Source organism: Vigna unguiculata, chromosome 10 (assembly GCF_037176805.1).
Source record: "Vigna unguiculata cultivar grain cowpea cultivar isolate G323 ecotype 2 chromosome 10, ASM3717680v1, whole genome shotgun sequence".
Taxonomy (NCBI): Eukaryota; Viridiplantae; Streptophyta; class Magnoliopsida; order Fabales; family Fabaceae; genus Vigna; species Vigna unguiculata.
The window spans coordinates 42,756,923-42,782,883 of NC_140801.1; the positions used below are offsets into that span (position 1 = coordinate 42,756,923).

General features: G+C 30.6%; 2 protein-coding genes across 2 annotated transcripts; one reads left to right on the top strand and one right to left on the bottom strand.

Moving 5' to 3' along the window:
* Window positions 1-4,426: 4,426 nt before the first annotated feature.
* LOC114165962 (cytochrome P450 83B1-like) lies at window positions 4,427-6,354 on the top strand. The gene is made up of 2 exons (XM_028050609.2): window positions 4,427-5,374; window positions 5,508-6,354. The coding sequence occupies exons 1-2, from the start codon at window positions 4,484-4,486 to the stop codon at window positions 6,114-6,116; spliced, it is 1,500 nt and encodes a 499-aa protein (XP_027906410.1). The 5' UTR covers window positions 4,427-4,483; the 3' UTR covers window positions 6,117-6,354.
* Window positions 6,355-18,961: 12,607 nt separating this feature from the next.
* On the bottom strand, window positions 18,962-20,603 carry LOC114166643 (cytochrome P450 83B1-like). The gene is made up of 2 exons (XM_028051397.2): window positions 19,728-20,603; window positions 18,962-19,594 (listed from the first exon to the last, which is right to left on the bottom strand). The coding sequence occupies exons 1-2, from the start codon at window positions 20,088-20,090 to the stop codon at window positions 18,986-18,988; spliced, it is 972 nt and encodes a 323-aa protein (XP_027907198.2). The 5' UTR covers window positions 20,091-20,603; the 3' UTR covers window positions 18,962-18,985.
* Between the last annotated feature and the right edge of the window lie 5,358 nt (window positions 20,604-25,961).

The following is a 25,961-nucleotide window of genomic DNA, read 5'->3' on the forward strand; positions in this document are numbered from 1 at the left end:
TATCTTATATATTAGCAATGTCTTCCTTCTTAATCATAGCAGGGATAACATCACCCTGACCACCCTGACCATCCATAAACATCAAATATATACACATAGAAAATACACTGATACAATGACAATACAATCATACATTACCTTTTGATCTGTCAGAATCATCTCCATATTTCGTTTGGAATCCCATGACTCAACAAACCACAGATCCACAATTCGGACAACAAGTTTCAAAGTCTCCCTTTTTCCATCAATATCCTTGATCATATCAAATTTTCTTGCCATCTAATACATAAAAATAAAATAGGTCAACTGCTTTACAGGAAAAAAAAACTATACAACTTGAAAATAGCAAAACACATGAACAAAAAAGAAGAACGACTTCAAATAAAAGTTGTGCACCGAGTAAGAAGAAGAACAAAAAAAAAGAACAACAACAACAAAAAAAAATTATAAAAAAACGATAAAAAAATAACTAGAACGAAAATAAAAACACAAACAAAAAAATTTAAAACTTAAACAACTGTTGGTACGAAGAAGAACAAAGATGAAGAAGAACAAAGAACATGCAATGAACTCGAAGAAGAAGAAAAAAGAAAGCAAAAATCTGTTCGAACAAAGCTAACGTAAGAACAAAAAAAATAAAAAAAGGAAGAAGGAGACTTACGTTGGTATGAAGAAGTAAACGGCTTCTGCAAACCTTCAACAACAAAAATAAAATAAAAAATAAACAGCAGAAGAAGAAGAAAGCAGAAGAAAGCATAAGAAGAAGAAGAAGAAGAAAAAGAAGAAGAAGAAGAAGAAGAAGAAGAAGAAGAAACAACCATCAACCAACAAAAAAATCAGCCAAAAAAAAATTAAAACTTACATTGGTATGAACAACAAAACAGCTTCTGCAAACCTTCAACAACAATAATCACAAAGCAATAAAAAATAAACAGTAGAAGAAGAAGAAAGCAGAAGAAAGCAAAAGAAGAAGAAGAAGAAGAAGAAACAACCATCAACCAACAAAAATAAACAACCAAAAAAAAAAATTAAACTTACGTTGCTATGAAGAAGAAGAAAGAAGATGCAATGAAGTGTCGAAGAAGAAGAAAAAAGAAACGCAATATGTTTTTGAACAAAGCTAACGGAAGAAGAAAAATTCAAATGCCTCCGCCAAATGCAATGCCTTGAAGAAGAAGCTTTCGTCTGTCAACAACCATCAATCAACAACTAATGCTTTCAGTTGGAAAAAAAAAACCCAGAAGACGAAAATACCCTCTATTTGAGACACGTGTCAGAAAGTTAAGATGTCCAATTCAGTAATTTACCTATACTAAGAATTTCTTAGATATATAGTAGAAGAAGACCATTTGCTCTAATATAAAAAGTTTTGTCATGCAAAAAGTTTTAGCTGGTTTTGGAATGTTCAAAGGAAGTCTTTCCATCTTCCATTTTGGAAGTGATATTTTTTATTGAAGTTGTGAATATGGATCAGGATCAGGATCAGACTTTAAATTGAATCCCAAATTCTTCCCTGTGTAGTATGACTTTGCTTGGTTTAGGTGGTTTTGTTAAAACTTTGGTAATTAATTATGTGTATGTGGTAGTTATTCTAATTAATTATGTCGCCTCATCAAGCAGTAATATCTTTAGATTTTTTTATTATAGCTTGTGCAATGGCTACCTGTTGCTTTTGCCCACCAAAGAATTGGTTTCCCCTCTCCCCACCAAAGTATCATAACCCTGCCATAGGAGAGAACCAAGGAAAGTTCTTAACCCAAGAACACAATTATATTTATGTGCATTGACCACATTTGGTGTAGCCGTGAAAGTCATTAATGCAACGCATAACTTCTTTCTCTCCAATCTGAAGCCAAAATCGTCATTGCAACACATGATTTTTACATTCAATTGAACTTCGCTATTATAGGATTGAGATCTGTACCAATCGCACAAGTAATAAAGTGCAAAGTTCAAGTGTCGTTTTCCAAGAAACTTGTGTGCAACACTTGATAATTCTTATAATTCATAACTCAATTAGATAAAAAAATTTTCAAAAACAAAACAAAACTCTTTTTTTTAACATATGGTGTGCAACAATACATGATAAAGACTTCAATGAAATTGGGTTTTATGATTCAATTCAAAGCAAAAAGACCAAACAATATTCTTCTAATTTCTACTCTAGCATTCACATCTATGTAACAAGTCCTAATGTCATAAGGACAAGTCTAAACTTGAATTATAAAAACTTTAATGTCTCTTGAAATTCTTGTAAATTTAATCAATTAACATAAACAAAATAATTCTTGCTGATTATGATATGTTGAATTACTTTAATTGGATATGTTGAATTACTTTAATTAGATAAAGCCTAATCTAAACAACTGCATCTCCACCATCCTCATGATCACCAGGAGTCTCCACATCTGCTTAGACCAACATTGGTGATCACTGCAAAAAGGAAAACAAAACAAGAAACAGACATAGAGAGAAAGGGTAGGCTAATGAAGATGATTTTAACATATAAATGAGCAAGAAAATCATTAAACACAAGTAACATGTGATAGCTAATATAACAGACCCTCTAACTTAATTATCTGGATATGTGTGGTGAAATTGGATTCACTGGTTGCTTGCATTACCTACACTAGTCTCGCTTAAGCTAAAAGTCTTTGCTTAAGCGACAGAGGTTCTATCACTTAAGCTAGATATTCTCGCCTGAGTGAGAGCTCGAACAAGATTGCTCTTCGCTCAAAATTGAAGCTCCTCGCCTGAGCGACAGCTCGAGCAGAGGCAGAGGTGAATTTTTACTACTCTCTCTTAGGCAAGAGCAACTCGCTTGGGCGAGAGCAGCTCGCTTGGGCGAGAATAGCAGATTTCTCACCTGTTCACATATGCACACCAGAAAAGCAATGCCAAACAACATAAAGTTCACTTCCATACGATCACACACATCATTCAACAGTTAAAACACAATTTAGAACCACAAACAATCATACATTTCGAACAACATTTGAAACCCTAGCATAGGTAGACGAAGTGAGGCTCTAAAGAAGGCTCCAAAGTTGAACCAACACAACCAAACCTAAAAGGAAGGGAAAACACAAAGTTTTTGGTGTTCAACTTACGTGAGGAAGGAAAGTTCCGCTAATTCGGAGGAGGGTTTCGCAACTGTCTTAGCTCAGCTTCTGTTTCAGAAAAGGGAAAAAAGAAAGTGAGATGTTTTTGTTTGAGGAGACAGAGTAGGAAGTGGGCTTTACAGTTCTAACAAAATTATTAACATAATTAGGTTTTTAAAATATAATTATTTTTTTATTATATTAAAAATAAAATATTTCAATCTTAATTATTTAAAAGAAATACCAGTTTCATAAAATGAATTGTTAGATAAAGTAAATACTATCTCCTATCAAATAAATTAAGTAACATTACTTTTAAAATATTTTTCTATACAAATTAGACGTTTTAAATTTGCATTGCCTATTTTGTTGTTCGACAACTTATTTTTTCTGATTTTCCATTTAACTCGCCCTCTATATTTCATTTAAGTAAAAATGTCCAAAAATATAGAATCATAATATACTAAACGATAGAGTCTGATAACAAGAATAAGAGCCACTCATTTAATCTCTGTACAAAATGATTAAACTTATCATGGAGAGAGTAGTTTTTTTTTTTTTTAATCGATTATTAAACATGAAAATTCTCATAAAATCAATTGATTAAAATAAACAAACAATTCTTGATAATTATGATATATTGAACTACTTTGATAGGAGAAAACTATCTCCAATAAAAAAAAATACATAATTTTTAAAATATTTTTTCTTTTTTGACACTTTTTTTTCTTTTCATTATTTCATTTAATTAAACATGTAAAAAAAAAAATAAAGAATCATAATCAACTAGACAACAGATTCCGAGTATTACAAGAAGGAGGAGAGCCACTCATTTTATTTATTTTTTTCACCTCTTGTACCGTGGTTACTGAATTATTGCGTTGGAAATGCAACGCATGGAGGTGAAGCTCCGTTCTGGTAGTTGGGGTGGTCCCCAGTTTTATTAACACGTGAGAAAGTGAAGAATAAATAATTAAAAAAGATATATTATATAAAAGATAAAAATAGAAATGAACGTAACTCACATGGAGGAGATGTTTTTGTTGGTGTGAAGAGGTTGGTACACAGAGGAGAGGGCAAGATAAGTAAAATTGAATTAAAGTGAATGAGTGATGTTGAGACGCAGTAGTTGGAAATAACAGAACAGAACATAACAGAACGGGGTTGGTCCATGCATGCATAATTGTGCATGGACAATTATTTATTTTTACAGAACAATTTTAATATTATGAAAACATTTAATGATGGTTTGTCATCTTGTAGGGGCAAGGGGGTGTGAAGCATGATATAAGGGTGAGGAAGGAGTGTTTTACTTCCAGACCAGTTTTCTTGCACCTCTTGGTCTTGCACCTCTTTGGTCTTGCACCTTTTGGTCTCTCAGAATGGTTTCACCACTTGTAACAGTTGCATGCCTCTTTCTTCCTCTTCTTCTGTTAATCTTTTTCCAAAACCGGAAGGGGAAGAACTCAAAGTTTCCACCTGGTCCAAGAGGGCTTCCCATAGTAGGGAACCTTCTCTCAGTGGACAGTACCACTCTTCATCTGCAACTGTGGGAACTGTCAAAGAAATACGGACCCATCGTTTCCCTTAGATTTGGATCAAGGAAAGCCATTGCTGTTTGTACATCTGAATTGGCCAGAGAGGTGTTGAAAGACCGTGACCTCGAGTGCTGTGGACGACCTAAACTACTTGGCCAACAAACCCTCTTCTTCAAAGGCTACGATGTTATCTTCTCTCCATACGGTGAGTTCTGGAGAGAGATCAGAAAGATTTGCGTCCTCAATGTCCTCAGCCAGAAACAGGTCTCAACATTTTCACCCATCAGACACAGTGAGTTGAAGGATATGATGAAAAGAATATCCAGAAACGCTTCATCCGGAAAGCTTTACAACTTCACAGAAGCCACCATTTCTCTTACAAGCACTATCATATGTAGAATTCTGTTTGGGAGAAGCTACGAAGATAACGAAGCCGATGGGAGTAGATTCTATTCCCTACTCAAAGGCTGCCAAGAGATGATGGTTGCCTTCTTTTTCTCTGATTTCATTCCCTCCTTGGGTTGGATCGATACTGTCACCGGAAAGAAGGCTCGTCTTCGTGCCATTTTCCAGGAGGTTGATTCCTTCTTCCAGGACGCCATCGATGAACACCTTGATCCCAAGAGAGTCGTCTCTCCTGAGAACCAAGACATCACCGATATCATTCTTCAACTTCAGAAGCAGCGTACCAGTTCCATCGAACTCACAGACGACGTCGTCAAGGCCATCCTCATGGTTTGTTTCCTTTGTCTTCTTCTCATTTATTATTTCCCTAACAATATACAACATGGATGCATGCGTACTATTTCCGTAACTCACCAAATATAACTAACTAACTAACTAACTTTATGTCATGTCGTGTGTTCAGGACTTGCTTCTAGCATCAACAGATTCAAGCTCGGCCTCCTTGGTGTGGAATATGACAGCCCTACTAAAGAATCCGAGAGTGATGAAGAAACTTCAAGATGAAATAAGGGGTAAGGCAAACGGAAAAGAATTTCTGGACGATGAAGATGTTCAGAATCTGCCGTATCTGAGGGCGGTGATAAAAGAGACATTCAGATACTATCCACCGGGGCCAATTCTGGTGCAGAGAGAAACAAACGAGGACTGCGTCATAGGAGGTTACGAAATTCCTGCAAAGACAACATTGTACGTGAATGCCTGGGCCATCCATAAGGACGAAAACAACTGGAAGAACCCATTTGAGTATTATCCGGAGAGGTTCATGGATAGCAACATAACATTCAGAGGGACAGATTACGAGTTTCTTCCCTTTGGTTCTGGGCGAAGGGTTTGCCCTGGGATGCCTATGGCGATTGCGTCGTTGGATCTCATTCTTGCGAATCTTCTGAACTCCTTCGATTGGGAACTGCCAAATGGAATGAAACCAGATGACTTGGATGTTTTGACAGATCCTGGACTCACTGTGCACAAGAGGAATCCTCTCCATATTCTTCCCAAACGTGTAATCTAAAACTTTCTTTTCGTTCATAGTTCCTACGTACTACTGTTTGCTTCTTCCTTCTTCTTCCTGCCCAGTCTTACCACCACAACCACAACGTAGGTAAATAAGGGCCCTTTGTCTCTCTCTCTCTCTCTGTCTTCTTTTCCTCCTTCACTGTCTCTTTAATATTTGTCTTTTCTTTCTTTTGCTTTGTACTCTTCTTGTATTACCATTCTTATATCTTAATCAATGTCATTTTATCATCTAATTATTACTGTAATTTCTCATAACAAATCACATCATCACTCTTATAAACCAGACAGACCCCTGACGTATTCATTTTTAACTTTTACGTATGAAAAGGACTCTCGTATGTATTTCTTGTTTTAGACAGAACCCACCCAAAGAAAACACTTTTTCTATCAAAAATGGACCAATATGTTCCAACCATATGCTCCAATTAACTTTTCATACTCTCTTCAGACCCAAACAACAATAATATGCCTCAGGTGTTGTTGGTAGGAAGCACATATCTACCCAAACGTCAAGGTAAGCAACCCTAATCTAATTATTATGTCATTCTTTCTTTTTTTATTTTTCATATTAATATAAAATGGTTTTTTATCGATGTTCCTTTCTTTCTCCAAAAACGATAAACCTACACTTTCTTAAGATGATAAACCTACACTTTCATGTCGTGTATGTACACTCATTTTATACCTTTACCTGTCATTTATTTATTTTTTTAACCACAGCATATCGATTAAACTACTACAACCTTTTCACTAAATTAATATAATTATTAATTAAAATAACTTATTTAAATATTACATAATTTTCAAAAATTTGTGAAATTGTCTTAATCATAAAGAATCGAATAATATGAAAAATCAATCATTAATATATAAATATCAGTAGTTAAATAAATTATTCAATTTTTTTATTAAATGTCTCAGTTGAAATATTATGTTAATTATATTATTTTTTGAACCAGTATAATGTTTTAATTAAATTAATATAATTGTTGATTAAAATCATCTTTAAAATGAATATATAAATTGTATAAATATATATATATATATATATATATATATATATATATATATATATATATATATATATAATAGTTCATATAAATAATATGGTGTACGCAACTTGCGTACGTGGATGACTCTAATTATTCACGGAGATAAGCAACAGCACCATACTTGAAGGCACACATGTTAAGTAATTTTCACAACCCTAATAAATACAAGGTGCTGTCTTCTTCACCCTTAAAGGAATCTTAATAGAACTTTCTTCAACTCTTTTTTTCCCACTTCATATCTTTTTTCACTCACGATTGACATGTCTTATCATATAAATTTAAAAAGATAAAAAAAAACTAAAACAAAGTTAAATTAGACTCACAGATAATAATTCTTTTTAATAGAATTTTTTGGCCAAGTGAGTTTTTTAGTTTGTCGTCGTTGATATAATCGTTCTTATACTATAAAAAAAAAACTTTATTAATAACCAATTTTAATAAATAAAAATTATTAGTTATTATAATCATTAATTTAGATATCAATTTATAAAATAAAAAGTTATTAGTGTTTATTCATTATTTACTATGTTTAAAAGAGTTGATTCATTATTACTGTCGTTAATCATGTATTAAAGATCAACATATAATGTTATTACAAGTTTTATATTAACTATAGATAAAGTCAATTTATGATATATAAGCGGGTGCAAATATCATCTTAAATCAATTTTGTGATGTTAATAAGGTCCATTAATTTAAAATGTATAAGTGGGCGCAAACCTCACCTTACAAATTAGTTTTGTGAAGTTGAATTAAACTTAAAGTCCAATTCTTATACCAATTTTATAAACCAAAATTTTAGAGTATTAAAAGATTATTAAAAATTGACTAATTTTTTCAAATTGTGCAACCAAGAAATTCAGGATTTAATACAATTATGTCATATAAAGTAAATAGCAAGAAAATTTTAAATTACAAGGGTACTACATAAATGTATGTTATCTTATAAAAAAACTTGAGACTCTCTCATTACACATAGATCAATAAAGAATAGAATTTGTCGAGGGTCATACACCTCAATCCCAACGCTAATATGCTCAACATAATATTCGAAGAGTATGAATAAGAGCATTAAACCATATATTAAACTTTTAACACAGTTAAATAAATTAACATCGGAATTCTAAATGTTTTAAATCCATATCTTAACACAACGTAATTTAAATTCTAACTATAATCTAACATAATAACTTAAAGTCCAATTTGCCGTTAAAAAAAACAAAAGTCCAAAATTCACAAATCTAATATAACAAAATAAATATAATTTAAATTCTAAAGCCTACATAATAATACATTAGAATTTAAATTCTAAACTTTAATACAGCATAATATAACTTAATTTAAAACATTACAAAAAAATGTTTTATTAGTAACTAATTTTAGTGACTAAAAATTGTTAGTCACTATAGTGACCAATTCATAAAGTAAAAAATTATTGATTATTAAAATAATCACTATTAAAAATAAAAAAATATAATTAATCACTAAATTGATCTTTAAAATTAGCTATCCTGATCTTGACTACTAAAGGAAATTGATCACTTAAAATTAATTATTTAGGTTTTAACTACCAAAATGACTTAGTTTCTAAATTAGTCTCTACTTAATTAATGATTAATTATAATTTTTTATTTATAATAGTGACTATTTTAGTAAACAATAATTTTTTATTTTTTAAACTAATATCAATTTTTTGTCACTAAAATCAGTTAAAAATCAATCTAATATTAAATTAACTTAAATTACAAATAAAAGTTCAAAGCAACAAAATAATTTAAAATATTAAAACACACGATAATATCGAAGCCATCAACAACAATAAAAGAAAAGAGGCAGAAGCGGGTGGCTACAAGGTGGACAGTAGGGATAAAAGAAACACAAAAATAAAGGAAGACTTTGACTCACAACAAATATCATTATGAACCAACCAACTATCTTCATTTTTTAGCTTTTATGATACTCTTTTGTCAATTATCATCAAATATTTCTTCTTTCTTTTTTAGAAATTTATCACCATTCAATGATCTCATAATGATGAAACTTGAGCTTTTGTTTGTTTATCTTTATTATACATAATTATGATGAAACTTAAACTTTTGTCCTTTTATCTTTATTATACATGATGATGCTCTTCTGATTATGGTGAGAATGATGCTTATTTATTCTAGTTTTGTTTTAATTTTTTTAATTTTATTAAAGTTGCCTGATTATATTTATTTTTAAATTTTCTTATTTTATTATGTATCTTAGAGGTCACACTCTGAGTGGTGGATGTTTTAGAGACAATGAATGAAAGAAAAAACACACTGAAAAATATGACATGCAACAAGTGGTATTAACAACAATGTGGAAAAACAGAGTTGAAAATCTTATCTTTAATTATTGGTGTATAAGCATTTAATTCCTGGTCCAACTCTCCAAAATACCTTATGAACTAAAGAAGAAGAAAATTATAATGGTGACTAATCGAGGGATAAGAAAGAAAAGAGAGGTGGACATAAAATAAAGATAAAGTGATATATATGTGGAAGTTGTCTAACCTATTCCATTTAATAAAAAAAACGAAAATATTCTGGAAAACCAAAAAGATTAATATAAACTGAGATTTCAAATAAATTAAAAATTGGAAAAAATAAAGTTGGATTGATCAAATTTTGAATTTAATTTTGAAAATCAATATACGTGCATATTTTATAGGTGCGTAAGATGATTTGTATAATTTATACTTATTTGTAAAAATTACATTGAATTAAAGAGAAATAATATAGATGTAACTTTTCCTTTTATCGATAATAATATATATTAACAAGAGATAATTAATGAGATTATTCCAACTCCTATATAAAAAATAAATAGAAAAACAAAACACAACAAAATATCACTCTTTCGACTTCTCAATCTAGAACCAAAAGAAAAATATATGTAACTTGTTTTATGGTTTATAATCACGTTTATATAGTTTTAATTAATTTTAGATAGTACGTAACCATATTTTATTATTTTTGAAAATTAAAATATTTTTTATTGTTTTATAAAAACCATAATTATTAAACATTTGTAAGTAGTTTGATACTTGCACAATAAATCCAATAAATATTCTTATTAATATATATCCATATTAAAAAAAATTAAATACAATATACTTTTACAAAACTTACCTTGACCACATAATATATGTGGTATGTAATATTTACGTGAAATCTCAATGATTCTAATAACTTATTAAAGTATATGAGTATATCTTAATATATCTTTTATTTTCATAAGGATATACGAAGATCATCAAGAATTACATAATATCTGTTTATAGAGGTATTCATCAAAAACTATAGTTTACACATTAAAACTACATCAAGATTCCTACAATAACTTAAACCAAAATAAAAGATGATACAATTCTAATTATGTTTGTGACACGTTCTTGCAACAAAGTTATGTGATAATTCTAGTCTTAACACAAAGACAAAGATGATTCTTCTTGTGTTGGGTAATTCCTGGAAAGACTTCAAGATCAATGTCTTCCCTTACCATTCCTGGAGGCAATTTCCAATCAAAAGAACAAAGAAGATTAGCAATCACAAGTTCTTCTTTGTCTGTCTTCTTTTCCTTCTCCACTGTCTCTCTGTCTTTTCTTTCTTTTGCTTTGTTATGATCTTGTATTACCATTCTTATATCTCTTTAATGTCATTTTATCATCTAATTATTAAGGTTTATTTCTTATAACAAATCACATCATCACTCTTATAAACGAGAGAGACCTGACGTATTAATTTATAACTTTTATGGACGGTTGGGACACTGTGAAAAGGACTCTCATATATTTCTTATCTCAGACAAAACCCACCCAAAGGAAACACTTTTAACCACCACTTTCCTTCTATCAAAAACAGACCAAGATGTTCCAAACATATGCTCCAATTAACTTTTCATACTCTCTTGAGCCAAACAAAAAGTGTTTCCAATAACATGTCTCAGGTGCTGTTGGTAGGATACACATATCAACCCAAACGTACAAATCAACACTAATTATTATGTCATTCTTTCTTTCATTATTTTCATATTAACATAAAAATATTTTTTATCGATGTTCCGTTCTTTCTTTAATGGGAGTACTTTTTCGTTATATATTTAATGATGAAAAACCCTGAGGTGACAAGTGTCCCTCTCCCATGCGTGGATCACCCTGATTAGCCTATACCTCCACGAGGATAAACAACACCGCCATACTTCAAGGACAATCTAAAGGAAAGTTTTTTCTCAACTTCTACTAAAGTAATTTCAGCATCCCATAAATATGAATGCTGTTTTATTCACCCTTAAAGGAATCTTAGTAGTACTTTCTTGAATTCTATCTTTTTTTTTTTTGTTGATTAACTTCTATTAAAGTAATTTTCATTATTACAGCCTCTTTCAAGTTATGTTCAACTACGCACTTAAATGATACGTTGATATATTTTTTCGCTCATGATTGACATGCCTTGTCATATAAATAAAAAAGATAGAAAAAAAATAAAACAACTGAAGTTAAGCATTTTCATCCCCAAAGATGATAAAATACAGAGATGATAAAATTTAGGAGTACAACTTTTTGAAAAGTACAATTATATATTATTAATTATATAATTTAAAAGATATTTATGGAGTTAAAAATATCTTTCAAATTATACAATCTAAAATATATTTAAAAATAATTTAATTTCTAGAATAACATACATTCTGAATTGTATATTTGAAAATATACATTGTAGAATATAAATTTTAAATTGTTTTTAAAAATTTCATCCTAATATATATATATATATATATATATATATATATATATATATATATATATATATATATATTCTTTAATATGTTTTCATATTTTGAAATAATTTTTGGAACGAATATTCTTATATGTTTAAAGTAATACATTTTGAGCATATAGTAGTACCTGTCTCACCATCATTAGATTGGAGGCCCTCTAAGTAACAATTAGATTATTTAATTTGATGATCACTACAATGCTTTCATGTTTTAAAATATGTAAAGAAGTAGAATCTGCTTCAAAATAGGTAAAGAAGTAGAATTATTTTGTTTTCATATTCAATAGCTTCTTTTTTATCACTCATAAACATTGAATTTATTCCTTTATTCTTCATCAATATACCTATTTTTTTAAAATAATATTAAAAAATAATTTATCATAGTATAATAAAAAATTGAGATATAGTTATTAAAAGAAAAATATATTATAATCAAGTCACAATTAAAACTTAGTTACGAAAAAACATAATACATTATTTTTTTCTTATATTCATAAAAAATGAATGTACAAAAGGTTGATGAGATAAAAAATAATATTAACTATTAAACTAATATTTTGTTATCAAGTGAGAGAAGAGAGAATTATCTTTTTTTTTTCTTCAAGAAAGAAATAGAACAAATGAAAAAAATGAGAACAAAAGTAACCTGTTTGTTTCTAACTTCCTTCTCTTTCAAAAACAAAAAGAAAATTATAAGAGTGAGATATGAGTAAAATTTGTGAAAAACTAAAAAATAATGAAAAAGAAAATAAAAAATCTTAATAAATATTTAGTTTAATTACTCTTTCGGTCACGATTTTCGTCCAAAAATGTTAAGTTGGTCCTTTAGTTTTTTATTCTCAATTTTGTCACAACTTTTGAAAAATTGATTCAATCTAGTCCTTTTCATTAAATTTATTGAAGTGAATCAATGATTTTTCATCAAAATTAAAGTTGTTAATAAGGAAATGCTTACTTGGTGTAATTAACATAATCCAATGTCAATTTTAATGATAAATAATTGATTTGTTTCAAAAATTTAACGAAAAAAAACCAAATTGTATAAGTTTTTTAAAAAATCAGAACAAAATTGAGACTAAAAAAAATTAGATGATCAACTTGACATTTATGGATAAACATAAAGAGTAATTAAACGTAAATATTTTTATTCTTTATTATATTATATTTTATATTTTATTTTCTATTAACATTAAATATTTTACTTTATAAAACAATAAAAAGACACAATTTAATTTGCATTAGTTTTTAAAATATACTACCTATAATTTAAAATATTACAAAAAATTTTAAAATTTAAAATATATATATATATATATATATATATATATATATATATATATATATATATATATTGGCGGATCTTCAGCAAAAACTTTGAGGGAGCCAAAATAATTTATTCAAAATTTATGTATTTAATTATTGTTATTAATTTAAAAAATATATATATAATTAAGAATTGAATTTCTTCTTAGAAAATAACAGTTTTTAAGTTGTATTTGATATATAATTCATTTTAAATAAATTTTTCTAATTTCATCTATTTCACTTTTTATTCATTGGATACTCTCATATTTGAGAATCTATTATTTTATTTTTCATCAATATACTTATTTGAAAAAAAATTAAGACTAAAAATAATTTATCAATATTTAATAAAAAATTGAGAGACGTAACTACTAAAATATTGTATGATAATCAAGCAAAAACTAAAAAATGGTTATGAAAAAACATATATTATATAACTTTTTCTTCTATATTCATAAAAATATAAATATACAAAAAATTTATGAGATGAAAAAAATATTAACTATTAAACTAATATTTCACTATCTAATATTTCACTATCAAGAGATAAGAGAAAATTATCTTTTTATCTTATAAAAATGAAGAAGAACACATAAAATATGAGAGTAGAAAAAATGAATTTGTATTTAACTTCTTTTTTAAAAACAAAAAATAAAAAATAAAAAAAAAACATAAAAAATGAAAAATGAAAAATGATTATAATATGTGAGAGACGTAATAAATAATCAGAAAGAATATAAAAAATATGTCCATAAAATTTTTTCCTCTTTATTATATTTAATGTTAAGCTTTATAATATTAAATATTATATTTTATAAAATAATAAAAGTCTATGTAATTTAATTTCTATATCAATATAATATATATTATATACTCCTTTTATATTTTAAAATAATATATTTTAAAAAAATAAAAAATTTGGGATATATCTTTTAAAAAAATTTAAAAATTTTGGAGGACCATAACTCTTAAATATATACTAAAATCTGCATATATATTGATTCTCTAAGTGCTCCATATTTATTGATTCAATCGATGACCACATATATATTTAAATAAAATAAAGTTTTGTGTCATTCGTTTTCTAATTCTTAAAGCGAAGCATTATATGCAAGAAAAGTAAATCTAAAACATCCAAAGAGTTCAGTTTTAATTGATTTCAATTTTTGAAATCGATTTTTTTTTTTTAATTGACTCAGTTTTGAATACATGCCCAAGTCAAGTAAAAATAGATATGACGAGTTGTTCTAGCTTACATTTATGTTTAACCTTGTTTTATGTAAAGCTATCTCAGAACATATTATTCGTACCCGAAAAACAAATAAAAGAATGATTGTAAATATACATTTTTTTTTTAAATGAAACATGTTTATTTTAAATTTTAAGCTACATAAATTAAATTAATTTTAATTTGTAGATAAATTTTTATATAAATTATAATGTGAGATCCGATTATTTTTCTCACACATCTTCGTTCTCTTCTCTCAGTTTTCTTAATCTTATATTAGTAAACAAAATCTTTGTTATTCAAATATGACCCTCCTATAATGCACCAATACTTCAATTTATGATGCATCAATATTTCAATTTATGTTATACATGTTCGATATTTATTTATATCCGATATTTTAAAATACTTTATGTAAGGCCCACTTAAATTTTGCCCTAAAGTTTAAGGGCCTACCTTGATCTGTTGGGCCTAAGGGCTGGCCCATAGGGTATCCAAGGCCCCCTTTTCTGTCCATTCGCTTTCCATTCTGCCACTTTACAAAAACAGTCACTTTATTCTTTCGTCTTCAAGTTAGCTCAACCCCATTTTCTGTTCCACGTAAGTTGTTTTTCATCTCATACTCTTTCTTCTACAACTTGATTTTCGTGGTTCCAACTAGGGATCACCGTAGTAACCCGTCTTTGCTCTGGTGTTAGTGTTTCCAGCTCACAAAATTGTTCTTGGAGCTGTGAGCCTTCTGCTTGTGTTTACACCCCTCGCAGTAGCTTCTATTAAGGTAAGGGAAGCTAGGGTTCACATGCATTTTACTATATCTTGCCTATTTCAGTTTTATTTTGTGTCCATAGTAGTAACCCGAAAAATGGTTGTATGAAATGCCTGGAAAATGTAGTTTGGTATGAAAAGTATGTTAATCTGTGCTTGAACAGTGATGAGATCTGATACTTTCGCCTAAGCGAGCTTGTCTCGCCTATGCGAGAATAGCAGAACTTCACCCTGGTTCCTGCTCGAACTCTCTCTCAGGCGGAGATCCTTCGTTTTAAGTGAGGTACTATCTCGCTCAGGCGAGAGGGGCTCGCCTAAGCGAGAACTCATGGGAGCCTGGTGCATTTCGCTGCAGTGTTAGTTCAGGCGAGGAACCTCACCTTTGGGCGAGGGTGGTCTCGCTCAGGTGAGGAGGGCTCGCCCAAGCGAGAACTCGTGAAATCCTGTAAAGCTCTCTGTTGGCAATCTCGCCTAAGCGAGGGCCTGTATCTTGAGCGAAATACCCCTTTTGCCTGAGCGAGGGCCAATGGCTTGAGCGAGACTGGTACATGGATTTGCTCTATGGCTGTTCTTTCCTCTGTTTTTGGTTAGTGGTCATATGTATGATTGAGTTACTCTCATGAATTGGGTGAATATGCATGTGTTAAATGGTTTATGGGCTAGAATTGATGTATTGGTATGATCTTTCGTATGGAACCTGATTGGATGGTTGGCTATAAATATTGGTATGAGATTGGTATGCATTATAACTTTATATTTGGTTGGTGAAACATGATTTTGGTATGGTTTAGGACGTAATTCCATGACCCTCTTGGTGAAAGCTCATGGTGGTGCCTCATAGTCAAGATGTAATTCCATGAATCTCATGATGAGATCTCATGGTGGTGCCTCATGGTCAGGATGTAATTCCATGACCCTTTTTGGTGGAAGCTCATGGTTAGGACGTAATTCTACGAAGGTTTCGTGGTGGTGCCTCATTATATAATTTAGTAAGGATTGCATCCTGAAACTCTAAAGAGTCAGTTAGTCTCACGTAGAGCGTACGTGACTCAAGTGGTAAGAGTAGTAGGAGGCCTTAGTCTTTGGCAGGATAATGGCCTTAGATGTTTGAAGGCTAACATTGTGCGTGGTAGGGTGAAACCCATTGGCAATGGCTCTGCAGAGCAGTAGAGGCCACCACAAGTGCAAGCATGCAGTGAATCCGACTGATTATATGTATCCGGATAATTGAGTCTTAGAGTCTTAAATTGTCGGCTATTACATGTTGGGTTGATTTATGTTTTTTGACTTTTAAATTGTATGATAAACCTTTTTCACTCTAGCTTACCCTTTCTATTTGTTTGCGTGTCTTGTGTGTGGTTTTCTCCTTTTGCAATGATCATCCATTTATTGATGTGAGCAGATGTGGGGACTCCTCGTGGTCATCAGGGTGATAAAAATTCCGCTACGTAGTTTATTTTGGGTCGGATCCTCTTACTCTGAGTCTTCTTTGAGGGTTGTGGCCTATGTATTATCCTGTTCCTTGAACATACTTTGGATACTTTTTCATCCTGTTTTGTAATGACATCGTAGTGTGTCTTAGTTTTCCTTTCCAAGTATTATGGATACGTGTAAGGAGTGACATTTCCACTCCATAATAATGCTCTTTATATTATTATTCTGTGTGATGTTTCATTTAATTACGTTTATTTATTAAATAGGACATTACACTTTATAAATACCTAATATATAAATCAATAATACTTTTATAAAAACAATAATTTATCAATTTTTATATTGACAATGTTTACCATTTGATTTTAGTTTGTATTCAAACAATAATCATAATATATTTTTCGTGTTTTTAATTTTTTTTATATATTTTTTAATATATATATATATATATATATATATATATATATTATTTTTAAAATGAACATGTCGTATGTCGTGCATTATATTTATGCATCATAATTTTCTTATTATGAAAAAAAAATGTTTTTAAAATGTATTTATGAAAGACACAAAAAAAAAATATTTCTTATCTATGACGCCGGTGAAAAGAAAATGATATATACTATTCATTTAATTCAACATATTTAGCAAGTATATTGATTTTTTATTTCTTAGTAAGAATATTACATGATTGCTCATTTATTAAGTAGATTTTATTTTTTCATGGTTAAAATATCTTTTTTAATTCGTATATGTTGACATAAATTAAATAATAAATTAATTTATAAGATGCTTAAAGTTTTAAATATTATCTTAGAAGTTTTATTTATGCAATAAATGAGTGAATTAAATAAATTTATAATTAGAAAGTAAATTTAATATACGTTAAGTTTGAATTTAATTAGTAATTTTTTATTTGATGTATGTATTTTATACAAGGGTAGAGATACTAGAAATAAGATGTGGGCTTTTGGATAGTGGGCTCAAAGTGAGGGATAAGAGAGGGTGAAATTAACAATGGAATAGGTGCCAATAGAAACCTACCCTTTATATAATCTTCTTCTGAAATCTCTTTCCAAATTATGCAACTTTCGAATATAATATTTATGGGATGCTGCTTACTGCACCTCCCTTTCTCTATCTGCATGATGAAATTACAGTTATACCTTTTTCTACTTTCCCATGCGTCGGGTTGTGTCCAATCCCTGCATTTCTTCCACCTTCAACAGCGGCAGAGCACCTCCTACAGTTGCGGCGCACTTCCAACAATGGTAGCGGGACTCGATCAAGCAATGGCGTTGCCTGTGATACATCTGCACTCCTTTAGTGTTTCTATGTTTCATTGTAAAGACCTGGACTATTAGTCTAGAAAACTCAATCTAGGGAATGACTATGGGTCACTGGGATCAAAGAAGAGAAAATAATGCATTCGTATTCACATGTTCGCAGTGGCCGATTACAAGAGCAGGGAGGGGCCATGCCCTCCAAATATTTTTGAAATCTTTTTAAATTATATATATACATATATATACATATATATATATATATATATATATATATATATATATATATATATATATATATATATATATATATATATATATATATATATATATATATATAACTAGTTAAAGTGGAATCTCCACCAATAATTAAGTTTAATTATTTGGTTAGTTCTTATAATTATTCAAAATTTATTTTATGCGTTTATACTTATTCATTTTAATCCTATAAATATAATTTTGAATGGCATTTAATCTCTTACAATCCATACTAAATATATAAGGACTAAAATAAATTATATTTAAATATAAAGATTAAAATGTAATAGAGAATAATTTGTCCTTTCAATTATAAACTTTAGATGGTATATATATTCGAAGTGTCTCAAATAAAGGAACCTATTTTAATATGAGATTCCCAGAAATACACATTTAACGTTATATAACATCAAACTAAATTCTTAAATTTATGTGACGTTTGAAAATGTAATATGTTAAAGTAATTCTATAAGGATATACATACAAGGCCTAGGAAAGGAAATAATGAAAAGAGTAAAATACAGTCCACTAAGTTTTCAAAGTCCTTATACATTCCATCTAACATGAACATGCCCTTATTCATCTATCTTACACACACACACACACACACATATATATATATATATATATATATATATATATATATATATATATATATATATATATATATATATATATATATATATATATATATATATATATATATATATATATATATATATATATTAAAACTTTTAGATTGGAAACTTGGCTAAAACATAGAGATGATTCTTTTTGTGTTGAGCAAGTCCTGGCAACACTTCAGTATCGATGTCTTCTTTGTCCATTCCAAATGGCAATTCCCAATCAAACGAGTTCAGAAGATTAGCAATAATGAGATCCAATGAAGCAATTGCAGTAGGCCTTCCTGGGCAAATTCTACGACCAGCACCAAATGGAATTAACTCAAAATCTTGCCCCCCAGAATCTATGCTACTGTCTAAGAATCTCTCAGGTATAAACTCATGTGGGTCTTTCCAAGCCTCAGGGTCTCTATGTATAGCCCAAGCATTCACATACACTATTGTCTTCGCTGGAATTTCGTAACCATCTATCATACACGCTTCATTTGTCTCTCTTTGCACAAGTAATGGTGCTGGTAGATGAAGTCTCAGTGTCTCTTTTATCACAGCCCTCAAATAAGGAAACTTTGCAACTTCATCTTCATTTAGAAACTCTCTTTTACCTCCTAAAGTCCTAATTTCTTCTTGAACTCTCTTCATTACTCTTGGATTTTGTAGTAGTGCAGTCATAGCCCCGACTAATGTCGCTGCAGTTGCATCCGTTCCTGCTACAAGCATATCCTGCAGAAATAAATCATCAATTGTTGTTTGGTCCAAAATAGATCTGGCATAAGAAACACTATTTATCAACTTCTGGGATTTCAAAATGATGAATCAGAAATGAAATGAGAAAGAGAGGACAAGAACTCCAAACCATGAGCACAGCTTTGATGTGATCGTTTGTGAGATCTACACAAAACGAACGCTGCTTCTTGAGTTGGAGCAAGACATCTATTATGTCTTCATTCTCTGGGGTGTTTCTATTAGGATCCATGTGTTCATCAATCACTTCTTGGAAGAACTTATCGAACTCCTTGAAAGTACGTTCAAGACGTGTATGCAGTCCCCTCAGTTTATCGATCCAACCTGAAAAAGGAATATAGTCTGAGAAAAAGAAGGTCCCCCACATGGCTTGACACTCGTTGAGTAGTCCATGGAACCTGCTCCTTTCTGTTCCTTCGTCTTCATAGCTTCTCCCATAGGCAATTCTACATATGATAGTGCTTGAAAGACACATCAGCACTTCGTTCAAATTTGTAGGCTTGGAAGACGAGACATGCCCAGATTTTTTTTATTATCAGTTGTTTGACCTCAAACTGTCTTATTGAGGAAAACCCTGAGACACGAGTGGAGCTAAGGACATGGGTAACACAGGTTTTTCTAATTTCTCTCCAAAACTCACCATATGGGGCAAATATCATCTCTAACCCATTGTAGGACAGTTTCTGCTGGCCAACTAATTTAGGTCTGTCACTGACCACATGGTCATGATCTTTCCATAACTCTTGGGCCAATTTAGGTGAGGAAACAACAATGGCCGGTCTTAAACCTAATTGAAGTGAAAATATAGGTCCATATTTCTTTGAGAGTTGCCATAGCTGCAAAGAAAGATCAGTCTTATTCAGCTGATGAAGGTTCCCTATTATGGGAAGGCCTCTAGGACCAGGTGGAAGGGATGGTTTCTTGAAGGATCTGCAAAATTGGAAGAAGAATAACAAAAGTATGGGAAGAGAATAGCAAAGAAGTGTAACTGGGGACACCATTGTTTCCTATGACCTAAGGTGGAAAGAAAACATGCTATGAATCTAATAATTGAATAACAACACCATATATAGAGGCATAAGCATGTTAGATGACAACATATTCTCAAAGCAACAAATCCAGGTCAATTGAGAGTAGTTCAGGAGAATATTAAATGGTATTATAAATAGTGGTTAAAGAATATTTTTATTATGGTTTAAAACATTATGACTTTTAAGTTTTAGCTCATACAACAAAATAGTTATTTGTTTCAGTCAATTATATTTTTAATTTTTAATGTTTGTATTAGAAGTGACTATTTTTCTTCTTGTACGTTCTTCTTATATTGGCAGTAACAAATATATTAAGAGGAGGTAGTAGGTTTCCCCAACCTATATAAAAATATCACCCTTGAGCTTCGCACTCTACAAAATCAAAACAGAACATATTACAAACGTAATAAAGAAATGGATAGGTAATTATATAATCGTAGAACAAAATAGTATAATGAAATAAAATGAAACAGTAGAATATATTTGATTCAAAGGAAAAGTACAATGTCCGTATATATATATATATATATATATATATATATATATATGGCAACACGTGCCGTCCCAGCCTATTTAGGTCCGACCCGCACTTAGACTACACAATGTGTGCTGGTCGTCCCGCCCCGTATTTTTAACGCGGACTGAAAAGTTTGGCCTGTCCCGTATAAGTGTAGGCCCGCGGACCTACGGACCAATCCGGTTTTTTGTTTTGTTTTTTTTTTAAATTCTTATGATAAAACTTTCAATGTTAAAAAATTAAAAAATTTAACAAGTTCACACAATTAAGCAAAGACTTTGGGGAGTTGGATGATAAATTGATAATTTAACATTTTCATCATATTCATTTCGTACTTTGACATACACTATGTATTCTTCAAATTTAAGCACACTAAAAAATACATAATACTTGACTTTTCCAGTCATACAAGAATTTGAAATGTTAATGCAAGAGTTCAGAAAAAAAAATAACTGTACAAGTGTACCTTTTTTTTTTCATGCGGGTCACGGGCCAGCCTGTGCAGGCTACAGGCTTCTGCAGGTCGGGCCACTACGGGTCGGCCCAACAGACTAGATCCATGTTGCACTCCTAATATTTCTAAGCACTTTGTTCTTGTTCTATATGTGACCTAAAACTGTTTCCTTCATAAATATATTCGTTTAGCTCTTTAGATTTATTTGTTACCAAAAACTGTTTAATCTAGAGGCCTACACTACAAAAAAATATGTAAATATCGACAGTTATTTTTGTAATTTACGTCATTTTTAACCGTCGTTTTTTACTTGAGTGACGATTTCCAAAAATGTCGTAATTCTTGCCGTCACAAAGTATAATATGGCGGTTTAAGATGAACCGCCGCAAGAACCATCATTTTATACTATATACAAAGTGACAATTTAAAAGGGCAAATAACGTCAATTAAAACAGACGTAATATTTTTACTAGAAAACAAATTCAATAGAAAAAACGACGCTTGGAACTGACATTATTATCATTGTATTATGACATTTTAACTGTCAATATTATAATTAATTCTCAGATAAACTGCATTATTATCAATTTTCATAATTTTAATATTTAATTATTTATTATTTTCTACCTATATTTATACTTTTTTGTAATTCAATAAAATTTATTTTTAATATTAATTTAAAATATGCAAAATATTATGAAAATTGTACAAAAAATTAATAAACATCCTTTTTTTCTTTGATTGATCAACAAATCGCAAGGTACTCAAGAATTCAAAAATCCAAAAACAAAAAAGATAATTTGAAAGTAATTGTTAAACAATACAATTCTACATTTGAAGTTGTTATCGTAATCCTAATCCTAGAACTTTCTAAAAGTTCCTAAATTTCCCCATCATGTCACAATCACATATTTTCTAAGATTGTAATAATCTTTCCAAGGCCTTGCTTCATCTCGTTGAGCCTCCTTTGTCATTCAATGTAGAACTACTTCCATTTGGTTCTGAAATACATAAAAAAACATAATTTCGTTATTCAATTTTGATGATAAATCAATTTGGTGGAGCTTGAACAGTTTCTAGTCCCAATAATTAAAAGTATTGGAAAGAAAATAATGTTTACACCTTAATATACTATATTAACTCACTGTAAAAATTATTTAATGAAAATACTGGAAGCACTAAGCATCAACACACCAAAACATTTTAAACTTTTGTGTTCAAGTTTAGATTTAAAATAATATTATAAAACCCCAAATCAATTTTGAAAAATGATACAAATACATCATTTATAAAATATCCATACATCATAAACTAATAATCTAGGAGTATAGGATATTACCACTTTGCACAGCTACATATTTTTACCAATAATCCCATAATAAAATGAAATATAAGACCACGAGTCTAAACTATCTAAAAATAAGACTTGTAGACAAATTCTAATAGCCTTCCTTAGTAAACAAACAAATTGAAAGCAGCAAAAAAATATAGCGTAAAGAAAAGCAAGATAAAAGAAACGTCCGTGAAGCCCGTACGTAGTAATTGCTTAAGAAACACTACAGCTTTAGAAGGATTAAAACTAATTAAAAGACAGATGAAAGAAGGTATCTAAAAAGAACACAGAAAGACAAAACAAAAGTAAGTGGTAAAAAGAGTAGATTGGTATTTCACAAAAAATAGAACATCAATCCAGTCTCAAAAGACCCCTTCTTTTTCTAGGTTCACACTAATGGATAAGTTAGTATTTTATTGCAATATAATATCTTATTGAATAGTTATATTATATATAAGATGATTTTAGTAACCAGCGATGAATCTAATAAGGAATGCAACCCACACAATTACATAAGGAGTGCAGCCCACATAATTTTGTGAAACTCACAAATTTTAGTCAATACTAACGCAGTAGAAAGAATGTGATGTCATTTCTCAAATAATAATACCAATAAGAATAATAATAAACAATAACACAGTAACCAAAAGAATAGGTGGATTACCTCAAACTCCCAAATAAGAATTGGTTAATTCTTCAAGATCCTCGAGCTTTTCTATTTCTTTAGTGTAATCTCCTCTAAAGTTAATAGAAAATGTATCTTTAATGAGTTCAAACAATCTCCCGGGATAACAACTAAAACAACAATCAACATAACTAAACAATCACAGAAGATAACCTTTCATACAACATCATGGACATTAAACTTTTCTTGGAAGTTAGAACATTTAGAAACCTTTCCTAATTCCAAGGTGCATAGTGTGTGTGAATGTTCCCAACCATACCTTGCATATAAGATGCTTCATATTCTATCTGCAAAAGAAGAGGATAATGATGAATGATGGTATAAGTCAGGAGATTTCCAAGGAGAAATGAATACATTGTGTCTTCTATGGTGGCAAAAATGGGTACAACTTGAAATGACTAAGTAGATAGCATTCAACAATAGTTAATATCAACCATAAAATGACTAAGGATAATTCTATATATTTTTGGGGCATATCATTTACCCAGGGGGTCTAATCGGCTACTAGACTCATCATGATTCCAAAAGAGGAGAATCACCTCACCTTAACACGAAAAGAATTGGCAAAACCATACCAACAAAAATGGAATATTGATTCTAACCCATCAGATGGTGGACATAAACTCAACTGGAAAATTGAAACTAGATCCAAAACAAAGGAGAATTAAGCAAAAACAAAACCACTCAATAAAGCAAATCACCCTCAAAGATATTTCAATATACTTAGGTTTATTTCTTTTCTGAACATTATAGTGATGCCACTGATGTTTTACCCACACAGACCTTGAACCGAACCTGATTTATTAGTTCAATTAGAAAAAAAAAATACAAGAAACAAACAAATGTGACCATACCAAAGGCAAATCGACATGGTTTTAAGAGTCCAAGACAAAAATGGGATTTAATTAGTATGTAATGCATGATTGGAACCAAGCACAAAACTGAATAAACTCCAAAGAAAGAGGGAAAATGGTTAGTTAGGTAGTACCTTGGAGCTGGAACAAGTAACACTCTCTCTTGCTTTTCTTCTTCAGTTTCGCTTCATATATTTCTCCTATATCAACCTACACCTATCATTCAATAAATAGAAAAAGAAATCGATTATTAACCCAACAATGAACACAATTCAACAAACACGAGGACCCACGACAAGAGGAAAACATCAATTAGGAAAAGATAGTGAAGAATCGTGGAGGCAGTGTCAGAGATCCTTCTCCACGCATTGTTTTGTATGACTTCATAGGAAAGAGGAGTTTAATTTCAGATTGAAGATTGGAAAAAAGAGAATTTTTCTAGCGATATTATAATTGATTATGTAAAGGTGAAGGAGACTCACCTAGCGACCGACAACCACAACACAGAGTGGAAGTCCTTCCTCTACTGCGAATGTAGGGTGGGAGTCCTCTGTTGCAAATGTGCGTGAGGGATATGAAGTGGCTCTAATAGCGGCATTGTTCTTTTTGGCCAAATGGCGAATGAGGGGAGTAAAAAGGGGAAAACCTAAGGGGAAAGTGGAAAACATATGAATGTAACGGGAAGCAAGGTGAATAAAAAACCTAATTATCATGCTGGTCGTGGGGCTGCAGGTGGGTCGTGGGGCTGCTGGTCAGGGAAGGTGATGAAGGGGAAGTCGACGATGAAGGTCCTCTGGATGAACTCCCACTTAGACTAGGGTTCCACAACGTATATCTCAAAGGGTGGGAAAATAAGAAGGATAAAATCTCAAAGGCGGGAGAATAAAATTCAGAGCAAACTGGTTTAGACTAAGTTGGAAAATGATAGATGGAAAATAATGATACTTACAATTGCCATATTTTACATGTAATATATGGCGGTTTAAAGATTGATAGTTAAAATCGTCATATTTTACATGTAGAATGTGACAATTCTTAAATTGTCGTATTATGTCGTAAAAAGCAACAGTTTTAAACAACTGTCATATTAAAATTGTCGCAATTTACATGATTTTTTGTAGTGCTACTTTTATACGAAAATATAATCTTTTGAGTTTTTAAGCTATAAATAGGCTATTGTGAGCAACAAAAGCAGTTATATCCATGGTTATCAAACTTGCAAGTTAATACATTCTAGTTTAGGTTATCCCTCACCTTCGACGAGTTGACTTCGAAACAAACTCGCTTTTGGAGCAAACTCGATAGACTCACTATGAACTTGGTTAACTCAGTTGAACTCGCAAGTTTGCAACCGAGCTGACGAGTCCAAAGGGTTTTTTCTTTAAAACCAAAACTACTTGGTTTCTACTTGCGTTAGGGTTTGTGATTGTGTTCCTAGTCATAGGTTGTTGGTCGTCCTCGCATTATCTTTT